This window comes from Hydra vulgaris, chromosome 06 (assembly GCF_038396675.1).
Source record: "Hydra vulgaris chromosome 06, alternate assembly HydraT2T_AEP".
In the NCBI taxonomy this organism is placed as follows: Eukaryota; Metazoa; Cnidaria; class Hydrozoa; order Anthoathecata; family Hydridae; genus Hydra; species Hydra vulgaris.
In genome coordinates this window covers 26,474,873-26,489,722 of record NC_088925.1, presented here as the reverse complement: position 1 = coordinate 26,489,722, position 14,850 = coordinate 26,474,873, and the positions used below count along the sequence as shown (strand labels likewise).

The 14,850-nt window shown below is 28.2% G+C and overlaps 1 protein-coding gene across 1 annotated transcript in view; it reads right to left on the bottom strand.

The window, feature by feature from the left end:
- Positions 1 to 14,850, bottom strand: part of LOC100199475 (Golgi reassembly-stacking protein 2) — a 33,494-nt gene continuing 18,644 nt past the window's right edge. Inside the window, exons 3-10 of the mRNA XM_065799723.1 lie at positions 3,124 to 3,220; positions 2,503 to 2,550; positions 2,253 to 2,311; positions 2,041 to 2,127; positions 1,879 to 1,968; positions 1,761 to 1,801; positions 769 to 886; positions 1 to 564 (exon numbers count right to left, since the gene is read on the bottom strand). Of these exons, the coding sequence (XP_065655795.1) occupies positions 55 to 564; positions 769 to 886; positions 1,761 to 1,801; positions 1,879 to 1,968; positions 2,041 to 2,127; positions 2,253 to 2,311; positions 2,503 to 2,550; positions 3,124 to 3,220 (1,050 nt within the window). The 3' untranslated portion in view covers positions 1 to 54. The remainder of the gene's footprint in view (positions 565 to 768; positions 887 to 1,760; positions 1,802 to 1,878; positions 1,969 to 2,040; positions 2,128 to 2,252; positions 2,312 to 2,502; positions 2,551 to 3,123; positions 3,221 to 14,850) is intronic.

Here is a 14,850-nt window from a genome sequence, read left to right as displayed (position 1 = left end):
AAAAAAAAATATACATTATTAAATAAATTTTAATACATAATAATAAGAAAATTATTAAATTGCAGGTATATTACTTGGAGTAGCACCAAGTGTTATATCTGTTGTTAATGGAACTGGTTTAGCAATAATTGTTGCGCTACTGATTTGTGAGATTTCCATTGGGGGAATAATTGGGTGAGCTGCAGGACTTCGTGATACATCATTAGGGTTATGCACTGCATAAGTGTTAGTTGTAATGGTATTTAGATTTGTAATTGGTGGATTTAATCCTACATTACTAGCTATTAGTGTTGCTGATTGATAATTTGATGCAGTCGTTGAAAGAATGTTAGAGAGAGGCACTTGTTGTGAAGTTGAAAAAACATTTGGCGTTGCATAATGCGGATGAGAAATTGGAGATTGAGTCTCAGTAAGTGCTGCAGAATATCCATTTAATACTCCTGATGATAAATTTGGCGTCATAATAGATGTGGTTTTCGGAATAGTACTACTAAAGTTTATGCCGCCTAATGACTCTTGCACCCCTGACGTGTTAATGGGAAGCGGAGAAATGTGTAACGGCACCTTAAAGAAAAAAATAATAATAAAGAATAAATTTATTTTCAGATGATTAACTATAATTCTATTAGTGACACCTTAAAACCTTTTTCATTTTTAAAACAGAAATCAAAAGATTTAGTTAATAACATAAATTATTAGCTGTCACAGCATTTTAAATCAAGTATTGCAACTGAAAATATATGTATAAAAACTATATATTCTTCTAACCTCTGAAAAACCAGTTGCACTAACAGTTGTCGGAGCAATGAACGGTGGGTGCAATGATTTAGTAACATCAGGAATAGGAATACGATGTAAATATCCATATCCAATTCCACATCCAATACTATAAAGACAGTTAAGAGTGTAAAGTAACCAAATTTCTTCTCTTTAGATTTATTCACATACAAATTACTTAAACTTTAACTAGATCTATCTTTTTAATATTTCTTTAAAGTATTCAAATGGCTAATAGATGCATCAGAAACCGTTTTATTATTTAAAAGATTGCATTTTAATGGTCAAATGTTATAAGTACTTTTGTAGAAACTTTTTGTAGCAAAGTTTAAATAATTTTATTTTATTTTTAAAGAGACCTGAGTTTATTTATATAAAGTGGTATTTAAAGGTTTTTTAAATTACCAAATAACAAAGCATGAAGAAAAACTGTTTAGTTTCTGGATTAAACTGTGGATTTTACGTATACTGTTAGTTTATATAACTTTCCTTAGGAATAGATTTTATTACCAATCAACCATAAATTAGAGTGTGAAATTTGTGACATGTTAATATGAGGTCGTCCATGAATTATGCCACGAAATTTTCGACTATTTTTGACCTATCTGACCCAACCCCCTCCCCCTCGTCACAATATCGTAACATTTTAGTAACAAGTCTTGTATGAGTCATCACAAAACCACTAACCCCTCCCCCCCTAGAGCGCGACGTAATTTATCGACGACCCCTATGATACAGACTATGAAATAATAAAACAATATAACAGCTGGCATAGATTAATTTAAAACACAAACAGCAGCCTAAAGAAGCATAGGATTTTACCGATATTATTAAATTAAAAAAGATAACAAGTCTGTAATAAAATTAGGAGACAATTTGAAAAGCTTCGTCAAATAATTAATTGTTGCATAATTTGAATTTTATTTATTATAAATACAGAGTACAAAGATTTAGTCTAATGGGTAGTAAAAAAAAAAAAATACCTTCCTTCGCCTCCCCACTTTGAATTAGGCGTTATTGTAACCTTTATGATAAAAATAATATTTTAATAGTTTCTAGTTATCTTCTTATATTGATAAATTCAAATATTTTAATTGTTACCTCACGACAGCCATCTGTTTCTGAATTGTAAATATAAAGTTTAAGGGCCTTATTTTCATGTTGCTCCACAAGACTGAAAAAATCGTCTACCTAAAGTAGATGATATATAAAGACAAACATAAACTCATTAGAATTTCAAAGAAAAATACGGAAAACTCTTACATCATGTAATACAGTATCAGAACCAATTATATAATCTGTGTGTGGTCTTAGACCAGCAAGGTCAGCAGGAGAGTTTGGGTGGACATCCTATAACAAAATCAAACTAAATTCTTTCATATCTTATTATTAACAAGCTGTTATTTTGCTATTTATTACAACAAAATTTAAAAATACGCAGAAAAAAACATGTCATCATCAAAAGCATAAGTTACCAGTATGTGCCAAACATTTTCAGCAGCACCCTCAAATGAACAAAATCTAATACTAACACCTATAACAAAAAATAAGAATTGTTATAGTAAATATTTCTTTCTTTAGACTTGAGTCTATGTATGTATGTATGTATACATGTATGTATGTATGTAATATTTGTAATGAACTGATGTAAATATTAGTTTCAGTCTATCAGTATCAATTGGTAAAAGTATTACTAATAAAACATTATTAAAACATTATGATTACCTAATAATCCTTGACCACCCCAAAGATTACTTGGAGTAATACTTGCATCTATAAAAAAAATATCATACCGTTACTATGTATATATGATGTAATAAAAAAATGATAAAAAATTGCGCACTATGATATTTTAAGTATAAACTTTAAAAAAAATTTATAAACTTTTTTTCTTTATAATGTAATAAATTTTATATTAATGGCGAATTATAATTAAAAAAAATAACTTTAAAAAAAAATAAAAATAATCATAAATCAAAATGAAATAATATCAAAATGAAAAATAATCATAAATCAAAAAAAATCAAAAAAATCTGAAAATAGTTTTTTCTTAAAACTATTTATGTTAAATTAGCTTCATGACACTCATGTATGAAGATAATACTCAATGTATTTATGTTAAATTAGTTTCATGACACTCATGATGAAGATAATACTCAATGTATTTATGTTAAATTAGCTTCATGACACTCATGTATGAAGATAATATTCAATGTATTGAAAAATATATCGAGTATTACCTTATGATACACAATTAATACATGCATTTAATACAAGTATTTGAGTCACTAAAAATGAAGTAAACTGCAAATGTTAGACTCTCTAATTTAAAAAGCAAATATAAACCTCGAACTTTTCTTGTTTTGCTGCTGTATACAAGAATCTTTACTGGCTTCTCAACGTTTCGTTTAAGGGCTTCCTTCAACGTTTCATTATCTTGATCCTGCAAATAACAATAATAAAATATAAAACATTTTATTTCAACCAAATTTGGAGAAAAAAATGTTTATTCAATATACTAATATATATATAGGTCATTCCATATCAAATCACCTAAAGGCTCCTAGAGTAACACCTCAGAATCGTTTCAAATTTGACTATCTACAGATTTTATAAAAAAATTCTGAAACATTCAGCTTCATTATAATTGAATTAATATCAATCGAAAGTAGGAAAAAAATTAAGCATCTGGAGCTTGCAGTAGATTTTTTCGTTTTTTGACAGACCATAACTTTGTAAAAAAAAAAAGGTGATCACCTGAAATTATGAGTAGTAATAGGTTATTAATTTTTTTAAGTGATTTTTAAAAGTTTTTAACTGATTTTAAACAAATTTTGAGTTATTATACCTTAAATTTGCCAAATTACACAATATTAGGAAAAAATTCAAAAACTTTTATGTGCTACAGTTCAATACTTATAAACAGACAGTGATAATTTTCTGTGGCTTTGTGTACTTACACTTGTGACAAAACTTAAAACTATGGATTAAAAGTTAATTTAACACTTGCAGCAGCCTGATAAAAAAAAATTACATTCACATGGCATAGACAAAAGTGTAAACAGTTGAATAAAATTATGAAACGTTTTACTGCGGAGGTTCTATATATAGAGAATCATCAAGAAAAAAAATTGAAAACCTTTTTTTCTACCTTTTGACATATTTGCAAATTTTCAGTGATGTTTTTTTTAGTTTAAAAAAACAACTAAAAAATAGCACTTAAGTAAAACAATCAGCTGAAATAAGCGTATACACACACTAAACACCAAATTTGTTTATCTCCGATTTACATAAATCATAAGCATATTTAAATACTTAAGCATATACAATACTATAATTAGAAAGATTGTAGTTATAAGCACTTCTACCATTAATGGATCACTTCTACCATTAATGGATTAAGCGATTACCAACCTGACTTAATCTTGCATTATCACTATATATTATTGCTGAACTTAATAGTAGTATTAATGCTCATTTGTGGATGTTTGCACGTAACCCGCGGCAGCTATTGAATCCGAGATAATCCGAGATAAAAAAAAGAGCAAGCTGATGATTCGAACTTGCCATGTGGCAACCTTAACTTCTTTAAAACCAGTATAGAGGGGGAAGGGGGGGGGGGATTTAAAAAGTGTGTTTTTATTTGGAAAATAATTAAAAATTCTAATTTTATATTTAAAACAAATCATTTTATTAAATTTATTTATTTAAAAAAAAAAATGTCAAAAAATACCCAATATAAAAGTAATAAGGAAATTTAGAATTTTACAACTACAAACCCCCCCCCCCCTCGTTAAACATTCTTAACCGAGTGCGCAACAATTACAGAATTTAGAAAACCAAAATAGTATTACACTCTGTATAGTATTGGAAGACTGTACTTAGATGCAATTAACTTATAATGCATGCGGCATTGTAGATGTGCATGCAGTAAGTATTTAAATTTCTTATTTAACTTTTAAAAAATCTCTGAAACATCTTTGAATCTCTCTATTATCATAGACAATATACTTATTGAATGTACTTTTATAAATAGTACTTATATTTTGCAATTTTTAAATCTATTTTTAAAGTTACTAAAGTTTAATCTTTTAATGTTTTAGTTAATGAAACATGCTCTATCTTGCAGGTGATGTATTGAAATCTCGACAAGATATTAATTTTATAGAAGTTGAAGATGACTTTATTTTAGATATAAGTAAATTGTTTTTTATTTTTTATTGTTTTTGTTTTAGTTGGATATTCAATCATGTTTTATATGAATCTAATTATTTAGGACAGTGTTATTGTGGCGATATTCAAAATAGATTTTTTAGAGTTAAATTTACTTTTAAATAATCCTTAAAATTTACTTCTTAAAAATTTACGCTTGGTTTTTTTGTTTAGTTTCTAATTCAACAAATTTTTTTTGCACATATTTTTAAAAATGAATAACAATATTTTGATTGTTATTTTAATTTTAGTGTCACAGCTTATCACATTTTGTAGGTTTTAAATTCTTATTTATCTTCAGTTTTAAAGTTTGTATTTATCTATGTAATGAAGTTTTACATTTACCTATGGGCTGTAATAATTTGTGTTTAATTTTCTAAGTTGTTGTGAAAATGCAGTTTGTACTTTTCTGTCATGGCCAATGATAGTCATGGCTAATGACATGTCCTGCCAGACCTCAGAATTTTATAATATTAAGTAGCAAATAGTTATTTTTGTATGTACCTAAAAGAATTTTGATCTTAATTATAACAAAGCCATCATTTTGTGCTGCTATAAAATGTGGAAAATGTGGAAATAAGAGTGGAAAAAACTGTAAAGATATTTTATTTTTTCATTTTCCTAAAGAAGAAAAAAGGCAAGCTAATTCATATATTATTTATAATAACTTTTTTTTTTATAAAAAGTTTCTAAAATTATTATTGTAGTATTTTAAAACATATTCTTTTATTGTTTAATTTTTAGATGTAAACAGTGGGTAATCAACTGTCGTAGGAAAGATTTAGACAAAAAAGATTTTGTATTTTTAAACAAAAACTTTTATTTGCGCAGTAATCATTTTGAAAATACAATGTATTATTCTACAAATAGTTATGGAAAACGTTTGTTACAATCAGCAATTCCTACTATTTTTAACTTCCCAAATCCTCCTCCAATTGTTGGTTGCAAAAGGAAACCACCAGTTGAACGTCATTCATTTCCAGCGAAAAAGCAAGTTGTTTGTTTACCTGTTAATTTAGATAGTAATTTTGAGAACAAAATGTCTACTAATAAAATAAATTTCAACAAACTTCAAAGGTTACTATTAACATTGCGAGTCAAAAATTCTTGACTAGGTAAACAAGTTCGACATTTAAAATCCAAACAAAAAACCCAATAATCTGTGATGGGTCTATAAAACATATTTTAAATTTATTCAGGTAATACTTATCTCTTATACAAGTTAGTTTTTTTAGAAGACAATTAGAAATAAGTAAATGAGTCAATAAAGGAAAACGCTAGGCAGTTTGCGACAAAGTTTTGGCTTTGCGAATTCTGTTTCAAACTTGCCACTTAAATTTTTAGTTATCAGGTTGCTTCTGCATTATATTGCTGCTCTAATAGAAATTTACTTCCTTTAAGTGTATTCCCAACAGTAAGATTTGTTGAAGGCATGGATACTTTATTTGATATATTGAATTCATATAAATTATATGCAGATAAACCAGCTCGTTGTGCTCTAACTTTAAAAGGAGCCAGTATTTCTCAGTTGGAAGAGTTAAAGCATTGGATTGAGAAATGGAAATTAAGTGATGTTAGAAATCAAGCAAGTATATTATGTCATTAGGGTTTAAGTGTCACAATTAATAGAGTTCTAACCTTAAGTAGAGAGCTATTTTCTGAAGGTTTTCAGTTTGTTTGTAATTCTCGTTTTAATCTGGACTGCATTGAGAATTTTTTTTCCATTATTCGAAGCAAAGGTGGTAGGAATGACCTCCAAATGTCAGACAATTTCTAGCTGCCTATAGAAACGCTTTATTACTTTTATCTGTAGAAAAAAGCAAATCCAATAGCAACTGTATAAAGGATTGTGATGAACCCAATAAAAACATAAACCTCTTGATAAAGGCTATATTCAACAATAATGTACTAATCTAAAGATATAAGAGTTTAAATATATACATAACACAAATAGTTCAAAAACAATAATATAAACACTACAAATCACAACAATCTTCCCATCTATATAGAAAAGACGACTAGTTTCATCAGTTTAGTATAAAGTCATCAAATTTTACAGGAACTTTGCAAGTTCTTGTAGAACGTCGCAAAATGTCTTTAGATGACTCATTTATTGGTTTATTTACTTCAACACTTATTTCAGATGTAATTTTTGGTGATGGGTTTTTATTTACATTAAATACTTGGGCAGTTACATTATAATGAGATTTCGGTGATGGGCTTCTATTTACATTAAATACTTCCGCAGTTACATTATCATTAGATTCAATAATTCTATTCTCGTTGATATTATAAAACTTTTCTTGTGGGGCAGAAAATGGTGCAAGATCTTGAAGTGAAACAGTTGATTCTCGTCCATCCGGGTAATGAATATTAGCATATATTGGGTTTACATCCACTAATTCGACTTTATCAACAAGATTATCGTTTTTGTTTGTTCGCACGAAATGTCTAAGAAAAATGGGTCCAGGAGTTAACCATGAGGGTAATGAAGTTCCACATGATGAACGTCGAGGGAAACTGAATAATCTCTCATGGGGTGTACAATTAGTTGCAGTTGATAATAACGAACGGAGTGAGTGAAGGGCATCGGATAAAACAACTTCCCAATTTCTAACATCAAGGTTGTGGGTTTTTAGTGCCAGACAAATATTTCTCTATATCAAACCATTACATCTCAACTTGTCCATTACTGATAAGATGATATGGAGTAGAATTACTTGTTGCAATTCCTTTCTGAGTCAGGTAAGATTTTAGTTCATTAGATATGAATGATGAGCCTCTGCCAGAATGAATGTAAGTTGGAAAACCACAAAAAGAGAATATTTGGTCTAAACATTTCACAACGGTTGTTGAACTTATATCTGGACATCGGATAGCAAATGGATACCGAGAATATTTATCAATAACTGTAAATAAATACTTATTTCTAGAATTAGATGACAATGGTCTTTTAAAATCTATACTTAGACGATCCATTGGACGTATGGATTTGATTAACTCACTGACAATCACAGATCGATAAAACTTTGGTTTTAATTCTGAAAAAATATGGCAGCTAGAACAAACTTTCTTGACCTCTTCTGTGGAAAAAGGTAAGTTCTTAGATTTAACAAAGTGAAGCATACGAGTGACTCCTGGATGACATAAACAGTTATGTATATCGCTTAGGTTTGTTTGAGGTTGAGTTGTGGCACAAAAGGCACGCGTAAGTGCATCAGGGACTACATTATCACTTCCAGGACGATACAATATAGTATAGCTAAACTCTGCTAACTCCATCCTCCAGCACTGAATCTTACTATTTTTTATCGTTGTTTTCTTTCGGTTATCAAACATAAAAGCTACAGAGCGCTGATCAGTGATTAACTGGAATTGATTTTGTAAGAATAAATGTCGCCATTTTCGAACAGCTTCAATAACAGCTACTGCTTATTTTTTTACTGCTGGATAATTAATTTCTTTTTTGTTTATGTCCAAAACATGAAAGCAACTGAACAACCATTTTGATTCAAGGTATCTGATACAGCTACATCGGATGCATCACATTCAACAACAAAAGGTAAGCTCTTATCAATAGAAATTAAAGTGGCAGAGTGAAGTTCCCTTTTAAGTAATTGAAATGCTTCAAATGCTTAACTATCGATTGGGAAGGATTTAACATTAATTAAAGGGCGAACTTTATTAGCAAAAGAAGGGATCCATTTTGAGTAATAAGAAAACATACCCAAAGTTCAACGAAGTGATAAAACATCATAAGTAGGAGGTAGTAAATCTATAGGATGTAATCGTTCAGTATATGGTTTTATACTGTTATGACTAATGCAATAACCAAGAATATTTATCGAAGGAACTGAAATGACAGATTTTGATTCATTTAATGTTAAGCACCAACGTTGTGAGGCGCTCTGAAACTGTAGACAACTTTCATCATGATGTACCTGATCATAGCCATCAATGGTTATATTGTCAAGGTATGGAAAAGTGTCATGTAACTTTTCTTTTTCAACAAATTTGTCCATAGATCTTTGGAACATAGACACACCATTAGTAACTCCAAATGGAATCCTGCAAAATTGGAACAATTTTCCATTTGCCTCAAATGCTGTATACTTTTTATCTGAATTTTTTATAGGAATTTGATGGTAAGCACTTTTTAAGTCGAAGGTAGAGAATACCTTGTATTTTGCAAGTTCATTTATCATATCATCTATTCTAGGAAGATGATATGCATCTAATTCAGTGTAAAGATTAACTGTTTGAGAGTAATCAATGCAGAGTCTCTTTTGTTTGATTTAGTAAGATCCCTTACAACCACTACTTGGGCTCTCCATGGTGAGAAACATGGCTCAATTATACCATCTGATAATAGCTGTGATATTTAACTTTCAATAAAATTTTTGTCATCTTTATTAAATCTTCTTGATTTAGTAGCTATTGGCTGCATTTTATCTGAAATACTTGTAAACAAGGAAGGTATTTTTATTTAAGCCTTTTGCAGTGCACATGGGTTATTTTTCCTTGTGACTATTAAGTCTTCTTTTTCTCCACCAAATGGAAAAATAAGATTTTTGTGTTGCTTTTGGAAGTCATAGCCAAGTATGATATCGCTACAAAGATTTTCCAAGATACCAAATCGAACATTATTATACAGTAAACCATTTAGTTCGAGGTTAACTGAACAACAACCCACTAATCCAGACTTCATTGTTGTGAGGGCCATAGAAATTTTTCTTTTACTGGGTAACGCTTTTATTTTCAAAGTATCAATAATTTTTTTGCTTATAAAATTATCTGAACTACAAGAATCAATTAGCGCTGTTAATGATTCACCATTAATTTTGACAACAACAGATGCACGAAAAAGGCTCTCAGAACAACCACTTGAAACAGTACACAAACTTGGTTTATGCACTGCAGCTGTAACACTGTGGATCTTTTTGATTGGCCAGCCAAGACAAACTTTGGAGAAATGTCCTTTTTTTTCCACATTTAAAACATGTAACATTTTGAGCTGGACAATTTTTCTGAGCAGAGGTTCAATTAAGTTGGTTGTGAGGTTGATTACCACAATAAATACAATTTGTTTGTGGATGAACAGGCATTGCATTGAGTGCTGCTGAAGATTCTTCTGATAACTTTATAGTAGCAACAATATTTGGACTGGTTGATGATGAGAGGGGTTTCTGTATATTAGACTCAGAGTTCCTCTGAGCAATGTCAAGAGAGTGAGCTTGGTTAAATGCTGATTGTAAATTCAATATTGAATTTTCAAGAAGGCGTTGGCGAATGTAATTTGAAGTTATTCCAGAAATAAAAGCATCTCTTATTTGTTCCTCTCTATATTGTTCAGCTGAAACATCTTTATAGTTACAGTTTTTGCTAAATTTGCATAGTTCCTGAAGAAAGTCTTCAAGAGATTAACCTGATGTTTGATGTCTTATAAGTAATTGATGCCTTGCCAAACTTTCATTAGGGGTTTTTATATATAAGTTTTCCAGTGTTTCAATGATGCTCTTATAGGAATCTCACTCTTCAATGTAATCATAAACATTTGATGATAAAAAATTAACGATGGAGCGAAATTTATCTGGAGCATCTTCTCCACAATCCTCTATGAAATTCTCAAATGTTCGTTTCCAATGCTTCCATTCATTCGAAACAGTTGGTGCATTATGGTCAAGATCAAGCCTCGTTGGTTTTAAGATCTTTGACATTTTATATATATATATATATATATATATATATATATATATATATATATATATATATATATTATTTATGTTGAATAAATTGTGATGAATCCAATAAAAATATAAACCTCTTGATAAAGGCTTTATTCAACAATAATGTAATAATTTAAAGATATAAGATTTAAATATATACATAACACAAATAGTTCAAAAACAATAATATAAACACTAGGAACCACAACAAGGATTCAAATTTTGAGACAGCTTTCAATCTAAATGATTTTATGAAGTGTTGTAATCAAACAATCACTAATTGTGGAATTTATGAAACAGAAAATAACATACCTAAAGGAATATCTTATTTTCATCCAGGATCATTTTATATGTTTACAGGAAAAGTTTTAATGCAACCAAAGGATAAAGCCTTTTTACACATGGCTGGATGGCTTATTCAAAAGGTTAAGTTATGTCATAGGTGTGCAGATGTACTCTTTCTTAGTTCAACTGACAATCCATCAGCTTTTATGTCACTAGTTTTTGAAATGGAAACAACTTTTATGAAATTTATTGATAAATATCTTGAAAGAGATGGACTGGCCATGATTCTCATCAATAAAATTAGAAAATGTCATTTTCAGTTTTTGCACAATCAACATAAAGAACATACGCTTTATTTGAAAAAATAACATTGTTTAGTTTTTTGTTATTACAAGAATTTTAAATTTCATAAAATTTTTAAACAGGAATATAAACCCACCCAATAAGTCAAATTGCAATTTCAAAAATATTGTATGTATTGCCTTTTGATATATTATGATATTATTTTTTCAATTTAATTCTTTGTAATGAGACTTAGTTATGTTATAATGTATAATATTAATAACTTTTGTTAATGTACAATGTTAATAACTTTTATGTATAATAAAATACTTTTATGTTCTAAAAAAATTACACTAACTTAATGTTCTACAAAACTTTTTTTGTTCTACAAAACATTTTTTCACCATTATTTCATTCTTATTGAAACATTCTAATGGTAATCTTAACAAAATTGATGTATCTGAATGTTACAAAATTGAAATATCTTGAATACAAAATTGAGATATTTACCAACAAAGTTTATTAATTAAAAAAAACAAGCTATTTGTGTTAGTTGCGGAAGAGGTTCGTAGGACATCCCAGAATGCAATTTTGATCAATTAACAGGAGTTTCGCGAAGTGGATAGACTTTGGTCACAATCATCAATTTCTAAAAAAGTCCTCTATATCTAGAATATATCTATATAGGCAATAAGATTTCCTTTTGATTCATTAAAGGGAAGGGATTACCCTTACAGAAATTGAAGTGGGTGGAGTTAGAGTTGGCAGTGGAAAATAATTAACTACATCTACAAATAGAAGAGGTATTTGAACATTTTTAGTTTAATATTTATACTTATATTGATCTGTTTTTTAAATTTTGTTTGTAAATAAATAAATTTGCTTAAAATACCAATTTTTTTTCTTATAATAATAATATAAATTAATATTAAGTTATGTTTATAAAAAATCTTTGTTGGATTGTTATACATTTTGTTTTTACACTAAACACTATCAAAATTTAAGTCAGCAGAACATGCAAAATATTAAGGATTTAAGATGCTGTGACGGTGTTTTTGATTCGCCGTTTCAAATAATATTATATTGTCATTTAAGATTTTGTGAATACTTTAAATTGCAGTATAATAAAAATCAACAGTTATCACTGAGTTAGGTATTCATAGGTATCTAATAAATACTTACAATATGAAAAAAAAATCAATTTTTCAATGTGTATGTTCTTTATCGATGTGTCCTTATCTGTTAAGATAACATTGATGTTTTTAATTAAAAGGATCATACTTATAGAAAAATAAACATTTTACTATATTATTTTTTTTATTTTTTATTTAATTTTTTGTTTGTTTTTATAACTTTACCTTTATTATCTTGTGATGGTAGAGTTATTTTTCATGTTTAACTGCAACTACTATGTATTACAAACATTTTAAATTTAGTTATTTTACTTCTTTAGTTCTACTTTGGTGGTCTACCAACCATCATAAGTTTACTTAGTCTACTGTTAAAATATGGTTTTAAATACTTAGTAAACTTTAATTATTTGAAATTTACTTGTTGATTATTAGCTAATAGTTTCAAAAGAAATTAGTTTGTTGCAATCAAGGTAAGAATAATTTTATTTTCTGATTGAATTAAAAATTTTGTTTGAACCGATAGCTATTATTATATTTTCATTATTTTGTGTATTAGCTAACAGATTTTGACTATTTTTAACAATGCTCTAGAAATTTTTTTCTAAAATAATTTTTTTTAATTTTAGACATATCATACAATGCTTTTTCAGCATATTGAAGAACAAATAGAGGGCTCACATCTTATAAGGCACATAAGGTGTGGGCTTAAATTTTCGGGCAAAAGCCCCCTCCTTTTTTTTCTCTCTTTAATATAGAGTGTTGATCCTGTAAAAAGTAAGTATAAAGAGAGTGATGGGGAAAAAAAGTTACATCTATAATTAGTATTGTTTTATACACTTTTTATGCACTTAATTTCTAATTTTGATCTTTTCCAATTTCTAGAATATTAAGTAAAACATTTTTAAAGGCCTTTAGATATTATATACATAACATATATAAAGATATTATATACTATAACAAACGAAAGGGATAGAATTTTTTAAAAAGCTTTTTAAAATTTCTAAAAATATTAAAAAGTTTTTTAAAACTTCTAAAAACACTGATAGAAATTTGTTGCGCATATGCAGAAAAGGTCGGTGTGAAATAGATTTACGAAGACCCACATTTTATGGGTCATGGCAGCTAGTCCATCATTATTAAATCAATTTTAAATTTAATATGTTTAAAAGTGAGTTTCTATGCATGAATTTTACATTAATATCTTGGTTTTCATTACAAATCTCAAACCCAAATCCTTTGTACCATTTATTATCAACAGTATTAATCGGGTTGAAAATTTGAAGGATCTTTTTTACTAAATTAAAATTATTCAGCAAAAAGTATGATAGACAATATCACTAGAGATTTTCCTTAAAAACAATTTTTCTCTGTCTGTTTTAAAATGGTGATAGTTTCTTGTGGCGGGGACTGTGTGCAACTCTTACTACCATTTCTGGAGGTTAAAATAAGTTTCATGGTTATTGACATCATTACTTGGAAGGTGTAACTGAAGTACATTACTTTAAAGCTGCACTTTTAATTAAAACTGTCTTATCAAGGTTTGAACAACTATAATCCTTTTCTTCAGCAACTTCGACTTGACGAACTTCTGTAATTTATTTAAGAGTAAGTTCATTCATACATTTAGTGGCTTGATCTTAAGTAGACTTGGTGTTGATACATTAACTTTACATAATATCTTAATAACTTTTTTTGTGGAATTTAAACAGATCATAATAGTGTTTTTGAAGTGGATTTCACATTTTTTTTTGCTTTTGTGTACTTTGCTTTTTTATGGTGAAAACATCTCCCCTTTGGTTCAAAAGTGTCGTATCCTTTCAATTAAAACTTAAAAATCAGTATTTACAATACTTTTTTATTTTTTCTACCATTTCACAATAAAACCTTTTATCACAATCTTCATTTAAAAGTTTACTCACGCAACATTTTTCTGTCATTTTTTACCAATCTAAAAGATTTTAAAGGAGTGTTAAACAAGTTACATAAAAAATAAATGTTTTTTTTACAATTTCCAGTATTACCATGAACAAAATTTCATAAAAACATAACTATTTCAGATTTTACTGAGTATAAAATGACATTCAAATGAAAATGAAAAAAGAGCACTTTTACAAAATTTTTTTAATTTTAATAATTTTTTTCTGATATTTTTTATAAAATGATGATAAGTTTTGAGACCTAACATGACATACTTTAAAAAAGTTTTTTTTTTCGTATTAAGGTCAGGTTGCAAATTTATCATAACTTTTTTAAAAAAAGTGATTTTTCAACAGGCTGCTGCAAATGTTTATTGCGAAAGTATTATTACTTAAATGCAAACTTTTTACGTATAATTTTGATTTAAACCACTGACAGTTACCTAAAGTACACAAAAGTAACAAAAAATTGGCACTGTCTGTAAGTATTGAACTGTAGCACATTAAAATTTTGAAAAC